General features: G+C 38.5%; 1 protein-coding gene across 1 annotated transcript; it reads right to left on the bottom strand.

Annotated features, from left to right (window-relative positions):
• Positions 1-363: 363 nt before the first annotated feature.
• LOC103740582 (olfactory receptor 14J1-like) lies at positions 364-13,370 on the bottom strand. Its single transcript, XM_008841247.2, has 4 exons — positions 12,461-13,370; positions 1,128-1,274; positions 550-708; positions 364-482 (listed from the first exon to the last, which is right to left on the bottom strand). The coding sequence occupies exons 1-4, from the start codon at positions 13,368-13,370 to the stop codon at positions 364-366; spliced, it is 1,335 nt and encodes a 444-aa protein (XP_008839469.2).
• Between the last annotated feature and the right edge of the window lie 2,199 nt (positions 13,371-15,569).

Raw genomic sequence — 15,569 nt, 5'->3', positions numbered from 1 at the left:
TTACACATGTACATATTCTATGTGCACTATAATTCTTACTGTGTATACTTATGTGTCTGTGCATATACACTGTGACAATTTTGAAGTAGTGAACCTGTATTACTAGGCTATAATTCTGTATTTTCCCTCAACATGAAAGAACAAGAATGCTTTCAGTGCCAGAGTTAGAGAAATAAGAAGAGGAATATCTATATTGACAATGTCCATAGCTACTGTTTACAGAAAAGACATTACTGCATATTACTAATAAAACTTACTAAAAATAATTCTGCATAATATTGCCATCTATGGATAAAAAGACAAAACTATCTGCCAGTGAATCTATCATTTAACAGTAACTTTCTTGCAGCTATTTTCACAGACTTATTCCTCAGACTGTAGATAACAGGGTTGAGTGTTGGGGGTAGTACTGTATAAAACAGAGATGGTGAGGTCTAAGACATTTGTAGAGTCCAAAGTTGCCTTGAGATATGCACAGGTTCCTGTGGAGAGAAAAAAATGAGACAACACAAAGGTGGGGCAGGCAGGTGGAAAAGACTTTAGACCTACCTGTCGCAGAGGGCATCCTGAGGACTGTGGAGAATATCTGGACATAGGAGAGGGCAATGGTGATGAAGCAGGCAGGTACCAGCACAGCAATGTAGGAAACCACTCCAATCACTCCAAGGTAATCATTGGAACAGGAGAGCTTGAGCAGACTGTGGAACACTACAGAAAAATTGGTGGATTATTTTAGCCCTGCAGAATCTGATTGAGAATGTGGTTGCTGTGTAGAATGTCTGTGAGATAATGGCAGTTAGCCAAATAGCTGTCATGTTTCACCTACACTTTCTGGGTCCCATTATGACCTCATATTACAGTAGGAGGCAGACAATCACATAACAAGAATAGGACATCACTGTAAGGATGGCCACACCCAATCCAGCTAAGGACGTGAGGAGGTAAACCTGAAGGACACATTGAGCATAGGAAATATATCCATTGCCTGTCAGGGAATTGTAGATAGACAAGGGGAAAGTGACAGTCAGGGAGGAGAGGTCGAGAAGGGAAAGTTGCTTCGGGGAAGAAACTCAATGGAGATTGGAGCTTTGGATCCAGCGTTGTGATGGTAATAATGATGAAGTTACCTGCCAAACATAACAGGCACATCACCAAGAAGAGCAAAGTGTGTAGGATCTGTAGCTCTTGCTTGTCAGAGAACCCCAGGAGGAGGAAGCTACTCATTGTAGTTACATTTCTTATCATCGATTTATGATTAGAAATCGTGCATGAACCTGAAAAATAAAGACATATGAGAGATGCACTGGAGAAATAGTACAGAAATTACGTTTGTCCATTTTCTCTTATTTCAGCAACTAATGTTTAAGAACTGGTAGTTTATTGTATTTTAGAACCTGATAAACATGCTTTAAATGATGCATTTATCCATGCTTGAAGCTTCCAGGTGTTCAAGAACCAGTTGCACGAGTGCACATGCAGTCAGCTCTCCATCTTGTCATTTAAAACACTTTTATTTTAGACAAAACAAGAACAAAGAAATATTTCAAACCTTCCATTTACCTTTGTGAAACCCATAACTTTAAAGTCACAATATAAATACAATAATGGCATTTTGACCCAAGCTTTCTGGACATCTGTAGGGTTACATTTGTGCCTTGCAAAGCTCTACATTGTGTCTAGCAGATGGATTAGCTGTGGGCAGGTGATTCCCTTTTCCTTCCTGGCAAATCATAAGGTCGTTATGACAGAAGTTTGTACAACAAACATATGGACCAAGTGGGTTAAGCTACTGCTTTCCTAATCCTTATTACTATTATTTTTATTTTAATGCTGGTGACCAAGCCCTGGGCATCACACTAGCTCTGCAAACACTCTTACTATTTTTAAATAGACATTTTATTTTAATCGCTTACAAAAACTTTAAATTCCACTTTCAAATTTGTGTTTAATTCGATGTGTGGTGTGTTTGTATCATTCAGCAACTGGATCTGAATATGTACTTTTTCTGTGTTCTTTGTGTCTCTTGTCCTCTAGTGAAGTCACTGGACAGCTGCTGGTGACTTAGTCCTAGGAGATACCAGCAGTCAGAGACATCTGCTGCTGTGAGGAGGCTTTAATGTGAGGAGCATAATGCGGAATCTGCACATAGTTTCAGGAAGAAGAGTAATGTGTTCTGCTTCTCAGTTAAGGGAGCCACCATTTTCCAGTTTATGATGCAGGGTTTGATTTGGGAGGATGGGTATTCACCACACTGCACAGTGCTGTCTGATGGCCAGTAAAGATGTGTCTCTTCTTCCTGCATATATTTCTTTCCAGCTGTGAGTTCTAAAGAACAGTTCAGCACCATGGTTTAGTGTTTGGTGGGTTTTATTCTAAACCATGTGATACGTAACAAGTGTGTGTATATATGTGTGTGTGTGTGTGTGTGTGTGTGTGTGTGTGTGTGTGTGTGTGTGCAGGCATATGTGTATCAAAGTAATTCATCCACCTAGAACTGGTTTCTCTAAGAATCCTAAGCCTTGTGGTCAGTGCTGCCCGACTCTGCATTAATCTCAGAGAGATTTTTCCATCTAGTGCAGTCTCTCCTGCAAAAGTCCAGACACACGACACTACCTCAGCTCTCATATAGTTTTTTGGAGAATAAATTTCACATCTTAGCATTCCATTTTTTACATTTTTATCTGACAGGGTTTTGGTTTCAAATTTTAACAGATTATCTCTGAATTAGCTTAAAGTTTTAAATATACCTTAATTGCCACATTGGAAAGACTCTCAAACCTCTTAATACATAAATAAGAATCATAAATTTAATCTATCCGAATTATCATCAGATTGAGTGAAATGCATAACAGAAAATTTAAAAAATAAACCGGAATTTTCCTTCTAAACATTTTCATGGTTCCAATTTCTTCTGTTATAACTGCTGAAATTATAATCAGCATTATTGTCCATCCTTAATTCTCAAATTGCATACGGAGTTGACAGCAGACTGATATATATATATATATATAACATGTAATATATATGATACTGTGATAGATAAATTCCATAAAAATAATTTCAGTAATAATGGTGCTGCCTTTAATCCTAGCATTTGGGAAGCAAAAGTGGGCAAATCTCTGTGATCACCAAGCCAGCCAGGGCTGCACAGTGAAACTTTGTCTCAGATACAGTTTCCTGTGATCCAAATAAGTGCTTTCATTATTGTGGAGTTAAGTATTTTAACACACATTTCATAGTAAAAATAATTGAAAATTCTTTCATAACAGAATTGAATTATGAATTCTGATATTTGGCTTTTCATTTCCTTATATGTAAAAACTATAAATATTAATAAAAATCATTAAAGACTTGGGAGAAAGATGAGGTTCTTGAGCATATACCACTGAAGGTGTTTTCTTTCTCTTCACATCAGAGAGTATTTGAAAAAGTGTTTTATAGATTCTAAGGTTGCATTAACAGAAGAACTATTAATATCCTTTCTACTTATAGGGTCTCATTAATCTCTAGCCATATTACTATTTTACAGACTTTATATGAATTGCATATATGGGATTTTTTTCATCTGTTGTTTGTCAGCAAAGTGAATTTCCTTCCATGATAGAATTTTACTCTTCTTCCTAACTCAGTTTAAACAATTAAAGTACTGTCAGGATTAACCCCAAATCATGCTTTAATAACACAAATGTGTAAAATTCATCCTAGGATGACTTGGTGTGAGAACTCCTAACCAAATCAACCAACAATTTCTGATATTTCTCTTCTATGATCATGGAATTTAAAATCATGCTGCTGAAGACAGTTAGCTTTTGAATGGTGTGGGAGAGGTGAATCCTTTAATGTGAATCCTGAACTGAATGACAGATGTGACTCGTTTTCTTTGCTTGTTTGTCACATGGGATTTGGAGTGGAAGATATTTCCACACAACAAGCAAATGACTTAGTGAGCTTGCGGTTTTAATATTCCTAGTTTGGTGGTTCTCAGAATTTTCAGACCTCACAGTCTCCTGTAGGTGATTACAACCTAGAGACCCAGGCCCACACTCAGCAAAGCTGGTAACAACCTAGAGACCCGGGCCTATACTAAACAATGTAGACTCAAGTCTCAGGTGACACTCAGGAAGCTACTTTCCTAACAGGTTTCTGGGTGTGCTGCTGCCTGACCATCCTTAGTGAACTGTGTCTCGCTAAATCATACATTTCTGAAAGACTTCCTGGAAAATGTAGACACTTTTTAGTCAGTGGAATCCTAAGTACATCACAGTCCATCCATATTTCAGTATTATACGCAACAACAGAATGGATGAACTGTGGGCACAAATGAGAATAGACCTCAAGGGAACAGTATAATATGACAGAGGCCATCACTGGAAGTTGATGGGGTGAAAGATTCCAAGATATAAAGTTCCAGAAGTGACAATGTTTTAAAGATGGAGGAAGTATCTTTGGTTGTTAAGTACTGGCAACAAGGTAAGGAAGGAGCTGGGTGGAACTATACAAAGGAGAACACTAGGGAAATGATTGTGCTGATAAACGGTTCTAAGTTGAGCTGGTGTTATATGAAGGCTACCTGGGACAAAAGAAAATAAATATGATGGTGTAATCCACTGTTTGACATTATGTTATGGTTACCTAGGATAGGGCCATTCAGGAGACATGGGGCATATCTATACTAATTCACAACTTCTTGTGTCCATATAACAGAATAAGAAATGAAGACCCAACTTCGCATTCTTGTTCCCTTTCTTCATTGCTCCACATGCTTGCTCGCCAGCAGGACACCACAAACAGGTGTAGAAAATGGCTGAGCCACAGGAATGGGAAAGTCTATGCTTCTCCAAGTTCAGGGTTTATCTATCAATTTGATGCTGATGAGAGAGAGAGAGAGAGAGAGAGAGAGAGAGAGAGAGAGAGACCTAATCCCCCCATTGCCTCTAGCTATGGACACATCTAATGACAACAACCCTGCAGCCTGGAAGCTCTGAGCCTCTGAGGCCAGTGGTGGGATGAAATTCTGGCTTCTGGAGCACTAGATGAAATTCTGGAGCACTGTCCTTCTCTACTATAGAGCCTGAATATTCTGGAATTCTATGTTCACAGTTGCATCCCTCACCAGGAGTGACTAACACAGAAAGTGTGATCTTTAAAGTCATAAGCCAGATCCTCTGCCCACACCAACATCCATGCTGTGTCTGTACCCCAATATCCCAAACAATTTGGGAAACACATGACTGAACAGGTATGGTGTGGCTAATTGTGGAGAGTGGTAGTCCTTGCCAAAGTAAGTGAGGCTAGCAGAGGACACTGATCCCCAGAGGAGGAAAAAGGCCAAGTGAGGACAACTCTGTGGACATCAGACATGTGAGATACAGACTGAGACACAGCATAAACCACAGTAAATACAAGAGTCGACAACTTCTACTGACCTCCATTTACTCTATTTGGCTGAGAGTCTGCAATGGAACAGAGAGCTTTTGAGTTCTGTTTTCTTTTCTCCCTTTGTCATCCTTAAAAAGATAACCATTAAAATTATTTTTGCGTTATTCTTTTTTATTATTTCTTCTTTCTTGATGTGTGCATGTAATGTTGTGTGTGCATTTATGTGTGTGAGTGTGGGTAGAGATCAATACAGTTATCGTCCTGGATGGCTTCACCTTATTTATTTTAAATTGAAGTTTATTTTACAGTTGAATTAAAGTAAAATCTTTTTGTAAATTTATATTGAATTTTTGTGTATTTAATACCAAACATCTTAATCATCTTTATACTCCTTTCTGCATTGGCACACTCATATTGCAGCCTGACCCCCACTGGAATTCAAGCATTTTGTCATTTGTTTTAAGACTATTCCAGTCAAGTTAGTGTCCTCACACATCTCTCAGTGCAAGTTTATACACTGAGATCTAGTCAGTCTGTCTAGAGACCCTCCCTTTAAGAAGCTCAATGCTTCCTCGCCCAGCAGTAATCAGCTGCCAATGGTCTTTTTGAGTATGATTGGGGCATGCTGCCATTTCCACAATTCTATGTTGGGTTTTTGTCTGCTTCTGTATGTATGGGTCTTGTGTATGCTTACACAATTGCTGTAGATTCACATGAGAAAGGTCCCAGGAGTCTTTGGACTCTATTTCCATGTGGACATGCACCTCCTCCCCCGACTTTTACAATCTTTCCTCCCACTCCCGCAATGGTTTCTAAGTCCTGTGGGGTAGAGTTTAATATAGGAGTCCTGTCCAAGGACTCAAACTGTGCAGACTCTAATTCTCTGCACTTTGATTATTTGTGTCCTTTTAAGTTCCTGGCCCTCTGTTGCATGAGGGAGCTTCATTGACGAGAGTTGAGAGCTGCATTATTGTTCACTTTGTCCCTTGTACTATGTTCCATAAGCCTTAGGAGTAGGGGTTGCATTGTAGATGTGCTACTTAGGCTTAGAAAATTCACAGACAGTTGTGGAACTCCACAATAATCCATGACTGTTGCAAAAGATATATTAAAACCTTTTTGAGTCAGGATCTCAGTGTATCCCAAGGATTCCTAGAAATTGCTAATGTAGACACCCCATGCTGGCATCAGCCTCACCATGATCTGCCTGCCTCTGTCTCCTAAGTTCTGGGGTTAAAGGCATGTACACTCATGCCTAGCTATTTTTATTTTTTTTTTTACTTTTGTTTAACCTCTATAAATGTTTGCCCATATATTTCTAAGTGCAGCACATGTATGAAAAGTTTATGCAGGCTAGAAAAGGGCATCCAGTCCTCTGGAACTGCAGTTATGGATAGTTGTTATCTGTCATGAGGGAGCTCAGAAGTGAACCGAGATCCTCTGCAAGAGCAGTAAGTGCTCTTAACTGCTAAATCACCTATTCAGCCCCTACATTATACTTTTACTTAAGACAGCATCTCTCACTGGATCTGTTTCCTGAGTGCCTGGATTACAGGTTTACCCTGTAGCACTTGGCTTTCCTCATGCCAGCAGGGTAAGCACCTTACAGATTCCATTGTGCATCCACCTTCAGTCCATAGTAGTTTATAATGATTGTGGTGTTGTTATTCAGATAATTTTGTTTGTATACATTATTCCAATTTGAGGTAATGTATTATTTGTGTCTCTTTCATTGCCCTTCCATGTGTACTCCTTCCCCTCTTCTACATTTCCAGCACTTTGATTTTCCCTTACTTTGTATTCTTATGTTTCATATTTTATCCCCCACTAGTCTTTACGTTTGTGAAATTTTGGTTTTGACATTTGCTGTACTCTTGGGAGACATTTTTGGCTTTTCTGGTCTTTCTTTTTTTCCTTTTCTAATATTTTGCTCTTTTCTGTTCCCTTCTACAACATCTATTTCTCTTCTTTTCCTTCCTGTCTGTTTATCCTTGCCTCTTCTCTTCTTCTCTGTCCATGTCTTCTTTATCTCACTGTCTCCACAATCACCCTCAGTATTATTGGGATTCAGAGTATATTCAACTACAAGAAAAGTTCATGGAATAGAGGATGACCTAAGTAAAATTTCATTATGTGCTAGAGAATGCCCTTGCCAATCTTGTGATAATTCAAAATATGGTAATTATTTATTGAAATATCTAAACATGGATTAATAAAATATTAGAAAGCTTATGGTTAAGGCAGTAATGGATATACTTTTTAACAGCTCATTAATTCAGTATGTTCATTAAAATAAAAAGTCAAGCACTCCAGTAAATGACTACCCCCCAAGTGGCAGCACAATTTGGATATTAGAGGATATGTTTACAAAAGGAGGACTTGAAGTTGGGAGAAAGGAGGGAAGTTGTATTTGGGAGGAGTTAAGGGATTAATGAGGGTAAAGCTAATTAAAATACATTATATGTAATCCTTAAATAGTTAATAAAAATAAAATTTTAAAATAAGAATAGGTCAATAGCAAGTAAGATGTACTGCCCTTAGTCTTTCCTCCATCCATGCCTGAATTATGTGCTCATTCATGTTCAGAACCTTGTTGCCATTGATAGACTCAGAGAAGGGAAGTCATTGTCTTCATCTGTGTTACCCCTGATGACCCCACTATACTTCCATGGAGAGTTGCAATCCATTGGTCATACAGATGGCCTTGGTAAAGAAAATGGGTCACAAAACAAAATCAAAAGTCATGAGACTAGTTGGGGGTGGTGATATTCATCTTTAATCCCAGCACTCAGGATGCTGGAGCAGGCAGACATCTGTGACTTTGAGGCCAGCTGGGTCTCCCTAGTGAGTTTCAGGCCAGCCAGTGCTACACAGTGGGACTTTGTCTCAAAAAATATCAGTGTTGAGGCACCTCGGTATTGATATTTCAATGGGGTGTCACAAGTGATGCTGGTTCAGCTCGGGCTGGGTGAAGCTTCTGCTCCCAGGAGCAGTCCTGTGAAGGTAGAGAGTCTTACAGCTAAAGCTTCCTAATCTGGAAGAGGAGCAGAGGAGTCTTCTACAGGCAACTGAAATTGGTAGAGTTGGTAACAAGTGCCTGGGTTCTTACCTAAAGAGGAGTAGCATGTGGGCGGGTGGCCATAAGATATGTGAAAATTGTGTGTATGTTTGTGTGTGTGTGTGTGTGTGTGTGTGTGTGTGTGTGTGTGCGCACGCGCGCCTGCGCACAGCACATTTGTCCACAAAGTTATGTGCTTAACTAGGGCTAGGTGAAGCTTCTAAGTCCAGGTGAAGATATTCTGTAAATTTAGAAGACTCTCAAAACCAATCCTCAGGAGTCTGAGAGAGGTGCAGCAGACTCATCCTCAGGCCAGAAGAGAGGGTGGAGTTGGTGACAGGGGTGTGAGTTCTTAACTAGATTGGAAGAGAAGCTTCGTAGGTAGGCTAAAGACATGAATTCCTGATATATTTGCTTATACGCAGGTGTGTGGGTACACTCGAAGGCCAGAAGATGCCATTGGATCCCATGGAGCTAGATTTATAGGCAGGCATTAGCCACATGGCATGGATACTGGGAAGCACCTCTCACTCTTATATGGAGAAATCATCAAGGAAAATGAAGTGTGCCTGAAACATGCACAGAGAATTGCAACAGTGGATGTGATGACCAAAGGATCACTAAGTGACTAAGAGAAAAGTAGTGTCTATTTTGTGTGTACAACCTATAAAGTACATGATGCAAATTCTTGTCAGGGTGAGCTTGTGTTGTGCAGCATTTCCTTTCTTAAAATATGTACAGTCTAAGACTTTTATGTGAACACAGAATACGAGAATTCTTTTGTTCAAACCAATACACTAGATTTCAAAAGAAACAGTGAGGAAGTGTTCGTCCACAACAGTGCTCATCCGTGTTTATGTTTCCTCAAGGCAAGTCCACACTCTTTAGCAAAGCTCCTTTAAACAGTAAACAATTTTGAGAAAGTCTTTCTCCCAAAGCAAATATAACACACTAAATATTTCTTCTTGAAATTTGTGTTTAGTAATGTTGTGTCACATTTGACTAAGTAACTAGAACTGAAGAAATTGCAGCTGTCTGTGGAGCCCTGACACCTCTCAGCTCACCTGCTCACTCAGAATCCTGTTCTCAGCATCACGGAGTAACCCAGCTTCACAAAGAATAATGTTTGGCATAGATGTTACAGGACGACTGAGTGCTCAGAATAGCAACACATTAGGTTTTAGGCGCATGAATACAGATGTGTTTTATTGGAGATATATGACAGACACTGAAGCAAAGAAGGAAACATGTGCCTGCAGGGTCACACTGGGAACCATTTCTTCACTTCCTCAGTGGTAAAGATGGTAAGCTCGATGTGGAACATAGCACGAGGAGGACATTTCACCTGCAACTTAGTCTTCCTTCCACCTCTTCTTTGGCTCTTAATGGTGACACCAAAGCCTTGAATTACAAGGTTATAAAAATAATACTGTACTTGCTGTATCCTCTTTCTATTTGTAGATAATTTTTGATAATATTTTTGCATTTTTCTTTCTCCAAAAATTAAAAATTAATGTTTCTTTAGTCAGACATGGTGCCACATGCCTTTGATCTCAGCACTCTGGAGGCAGAGGCAGGGGGGTTCTCTGTGAGATTAAGGCCAGACTAATCTAGATAGATATTTCCAGGCCACCTGCAGGTACATGGAGGCTTTGTCTCAAAGAAAAAAGTTTATTTAAACACTTGGTGCCACAGAGTCTCTTGTCTGGCCACATAATGAAATATGGAAATGATGAGCCCAGGGCCATGAACAGCTCAGCACAGCCCATGCTGCTGACACAGATGACCTCAGGAACTGAAGATTCTGAAGATTCCAGCCCTAGTTTCTACACTCACAGACCCATCTACAAAATTGAATGCATTAGCCTTTCACTTTAGAAATGAATGCTGTTTGTTAGGTACTCCTTTCCTACAGTGCTCTTCTCTAAGCTCTGTTTCTAGGGGAGCATGAAGTGTTGCTGCTCAGGTCATGTGCCTGCATTCTAGATGCAGGGAAACAGGAGAGGGAGTTTCTCTTTCATCATTTAGAAGGAAGAGTAACATCACTACCTGACAGTTAAGGTGTTGAAAGGTCTGGGGTTGCTCATCACAGACTTTCCATGGACAGAACATGAGTTGTTGTTAAATGAACTCCACAAATGTAAATTGCATAGCTTTTCTACTGGCAAATGTGTTCATTTCACAAAAGAATGACCAATTCTTTTATTTGGAGCATACAACAAAGGATTTTTAACTTATAGGGGAAAAGAAAACTAGTTTTATAGGGGATAATATTTAAAATTTTAACATACATTTTCAATTATCTGAAGGCTAATAATTACATTAAATTAGCACAATGAATGAAGTTCAATATATATGTAATTATAAAGGTAGCAGACTAAATAAAATACTTTATGAGACAGAGACTGACTTGATCCAAGTCCTGCAGTAATTATGATCCAATATGTTTTAACAAACATATGGAATTGAATACAATAAAAATGAAAATACAAAGACAGACAAAAGAATTGATTTCCTCACATTGGAATTTAGGAAATGAACACAATAACAAGCAACAAAGGAAGCATTTTTAAAATTGTTTCAATGTATTTTATTGATACCTCAAAATGAATCAAATATAATTCACATGTTTTGTAAGCAGATTGTAGAGTCTACTATCTGAAGAAGTGAATGATCTTATGATTATCATTTATGATTATAATCTGGAGAACTTACCTGATCTGTTGTAGCTAATTTGAAAATCTCCATTTTAATATGCTGTATACAAAATTTTCATAGAATTCATGGCCTGAACACTTGAAATAGTGAGGAACTGAACAAATTTTTTTTGGTTCCATAAATCAAGGAATTATCATGCCTATGAAATTTCTTATAAAACATCAAAGAAAACTGCATACAATGAAAAGAAATTTTGCAATTGATAAGTATTATCAGTGTTTGGAATGTTGAGCTGTCACACACTTGAAAACACTTAGGAAATGAAATTATTGCTACTTTAACTAATTTTCAACATCCCCAATACTGCTTACCATTGTGTGACAGGCACCTGCTATGAGTTCAACCTTATGAATCATTCCTCATGCAATAATAACATAAGAGTTTTAGAACAGAGATGTTGTGGCCTCACATTATTAATTGTCCCATAGAATGATGTAGTGTTTTTGGAAAGGCGTATGGTCACATAATTTAAGGGAGATGAACATATTGTACACTTTGATTCAATCGACATTTTCTTTAGAATAATAGAGGCAGAACTTCAACCCTTTTTTTACATAGAGTCCCCCTGTACTCTAAGTGACTTGAAACTCTCTATGTAGAAGAGGTTCGCGTGCTCTCACAGAGATCTGCCTGCTCTGTGTTTAGAGTGCTGGGATTAATGTCATGTGTCACCACACCCTGAAAAATTTCAATTTTTAGCATTACTTGAAAGAATAAAATGTTAAAAATACTTAATATATGTTAATGAGTGAATGGTTAGATGAATTTCAGGTTGTATTATAAACTGTGACTAAGAAAATTATAATAATAAAAAGTGAAAGTGGTGATGTCATAAGATTCCATTTTAATATGTGGATGTTACATTTAAAAAGTTGAATTTAAAACAAAAAATTGAAAATGAATGGTAGATGTGAAAAATTATGATTTATTGAGTAGAAATTTGTGTAGAAGTATCACTTTGGTTATTTTTATTGTCTGCCATGAAATCATGTGCTTGGTTGTCAGTGTGTCCTGTGTGAGTACATTGGGAGGTCAGAAGTACTAGGTCAATGTTACAAGGTTGTGACTATTTCTTTTCTTATTATTTGAAGAAGCAAAAATCATTTCAATAATAAAATGCTAAGAAATCAGAAGTCCTTCCATGAGGATTATTATTATATAACATGTTTCATTTACAGGTAAAGTGTATCTCTCTTAACTGACATCACTAATGAAAAGAATCCGAATGACTAAAAACATTTCTGTGTTTAACTTGACAGCTATTAAAAACAGGACAAAATGTTTTTGAATGAATGAATGTGCTACCTAAAATCAACTTCACAGCCCCCTTCATGGTCTCATTCCTCAGACTGTAGATAACAGGGTTGAGTGTCGGGGGTAGTACTGTGTAAAAGATGGAGATGATGAGGTCTAGAGTAGTTGGAGAGTCTGAGGTTGGCTTGAGATATGCACAGGCACCTGTGGATGTGAAAAATGAGACCACACAGAGGTGGGGCAGGCAGGTAGAGAAGACCTTAGACCTACCTTCAGCAGAGGGCACCCTGAGGACTGTGGAGAATATCTGGACATAGGAGAGGGCTATGGCGATGAAGCAGGCAAACCCCAATGAAGACATAAGAGCAACCACACCAATCACTCCAAGGTAATCACTGGAACAGGAGAGTTTGAGCAATTGTGGAACATCACAGAAGAATTGTTGGATGATTTTGTCCCTACAGAATCTCATAGAGAATGTTGTTGCTGTGTACAAAGTTCCTGAGATACCTCCACTTATCCACAGAGCTGTCACAGCCCACCTGCTTGTTCTCATTATGATTTCATAGTGCAGTGGGAGGCAGATGGCCACATAGTGGTCATAGGACATCACTGTGAGAATGGCCAACTCAGCAGAATCCAAAGATGTGAAGAAGAAAACCTGTAGCACACACTGAGCATAGGAAATGCAGCCACTGCCTGTCAGGGAATTGTGGATAGACTGGGGGACAGTGACAGAAAGTAAGGAGATGTCAAGAAGGGCAAGGTGCCTCAGGAAGTAATACATTGGCGATTGGAACTGCAGTTTCATCATTGTGATGGTGATGATGATGAAGTTACCTGCCAAGCCCAGCAGATACATCACCAAGAAGAGAAAACCGTGTAGGATCTGCAGCTCCTGGTTGTCAGAGAATCCCAGGAGGAGGAAGCCACGCACTGTGGTTATGTTTATCAGAATCATTTTGTGAATAGAAATTGTGGAAGGAGCTGGAAAATGAAAAGACCTGGTAAATGCAGTGGAATACATTTATTCAGGACTTAATGTTTCAATGCCTTTTTTTTGCTTTTTTTGATTTTTTGTGAATTTCACACAATATTTTATTGTATTTAGATCTTCTCCCCTCTTTCCCATCCCATTATTATTCCCCAATCAATTTCACTCTCACATATATATGTATATGAGAGAGAGAGAGTGAGAGAGAATCCTAAAGAGTCAAATTTGTATCCTCCAAAGTCACACCCTTAAAAGGACTGACTTGACTCTCCCCTTCCCAGCAACCATTGGTACTCCTCAGGTAGTGTTTCTTACCCATTTCCTTATGTCTATGCAGGGATTTTGTCTGGCATGTGATTACATGGGACTTGCAAATATTGTCACCATTTCTATGAGTTCATGTAAGCAACTAATAGCTGTCTGGAAAACTGTTTCCTAGTGGTCATCCACCACCTCTGGCTCCTACAATCTTTCTTCCCCCTCTACCACAATGATCCCTGAGCTTTGGGTGCAGAAGTTTGATGTAGGTGTCCTATTCATAGTTAAGCACTCTACAGTCTCTTATTCTTGTCACATAGGACAGTTGTGGGTTTCTATGTTAATCCCCATCTGCTTCATAAGGAAGTTTCTCTGGTGAAAGCTGAGAGATGCACTAATCTATGAGAATAAAGTCATTGTTTTGTTTTAAATTATCAATAGAAATATAGTGTCTAGTTGGGAATGACAGGTTTTAGAACAGTGGATTGGCCATGTATAGCTAGGATGTATAGCTAGGAAATGGAACAATTTTAGCAGAATGAAAACATGTTTTGAAGAAATATGAACCTGGAATTAATATATGGTTTGACTCTGGACTGGAAATTGCTATTGTCTCTTATCAAACAATATTGTCAGTCATTCTAAGGAGAGACTCTGTCATTGTGATACTAAATATCAAAATATGTAGCTTTACTGCTTTTCACGCTATTTTGTGTGTATTGTTGTGATCTAGAGTAAGAAACACTTATGCAAGAGCAATACTCACATGCTACTCTTAAGTGTCTTATTTGATTTCATGCAGTGTTTTCAGGATGAAGCAACTTCTATCTGAATCTTCTTCTTACTTAACTGTTGCTCATAACACTGGCCTTCAGCTGCAGCCTCAAATAGTTGCTAGCATATACTACAAGCAAAGACAGTTGCAAAGGTAGACAGCGATTTCTTGCATTTTAAAAGTGAAGGACATTAGTAAACATACAGAGTAGAACTGCTGTAATGGGTTAGAAATTTAAAGCGATCATATTTCAGTTCATTGTCTTCATTTTGATCCTTAGTTGGTTTTAAATAACCTGCCATTCTCCCACCACTGAAACACATGCTCATTTTTAATGACTTCACAAGAGGTTAATGAGTCTCCTGTACCTGCAATTTTTTTTCTTTTCTTTCCGTCACTGTGTTTTAGGCATGAACTGTAAAAATGCTTTGCCAGTGTTGGAAGGCTCTAAGTCATCTTAAATATCATTAGATCTTTTCCTGTGTTTAGTTCCAAACTCATCTATTTACAAAAGAAACCTCAGAGACTGGACTGTGTGGTCAGTGCTAAAAGACCTCACATCAGTGTCAGGTATTTTCCATCTGATTCCCGTCTCTCCTGTGGAAACCTACAGGACATTCTGGGCTGTCTTGCATCTCTAGGAAATAATGAACTTGATACCAGCCATTCCATATTTATATCTTGACACTGACAGGTTTTTGGGTCTTGATTACAAAAGAAAATGACTTTTAGGGCCTAGCATGTTGGGAGAAAACTGTAATTCTCAATCCTGTGGCAGGAAACTCCTGATTTTAAACCAGAATGGATTTTTATGGCAAAATCCTCTGTCTAACAGAAATAAAAACTCCATTACACAAACTGGATATTTTGAACTTTTATTGTAGGTGGCATGGATGTAAGACTCTTGCTTCCTGCTCTGTGTACTGCATTCCCCACTTCAGTCCTTCTACAATATCCTCATGTTTGTTGACTCCTTCAAAACCTCATGTGCCACAGTAGAAAGCAGGGGAAACAGAGAGCTCTTGTTTCCAAGAGTTCCCCTCTTTCCAAATTCTGCTTTGTAAATCTGTTTGAATTTGAAATTGGTATAATGATAAAGAGAATGATTGTTCATTAAATTTTTTAAAGAATGA

This window comes from Nannospalax galili, unplaced genomic scaffold (assembly GCF_000622305.1).
Source record: "Nannospalax galili isolate Female #2095 unplaced genomic scaffold, S.galili_v1.0 scaffold3941, whole genome shotgun sequence".
NCBI lineage: Eukaryota > Metazoa > Chordata > Mammalia > Rodentia > Spalacidae > Nannospalax > Nannospalax galili.
This window is presented reverse-complemented; position numbering and strand designations above follow the sequence as displayed.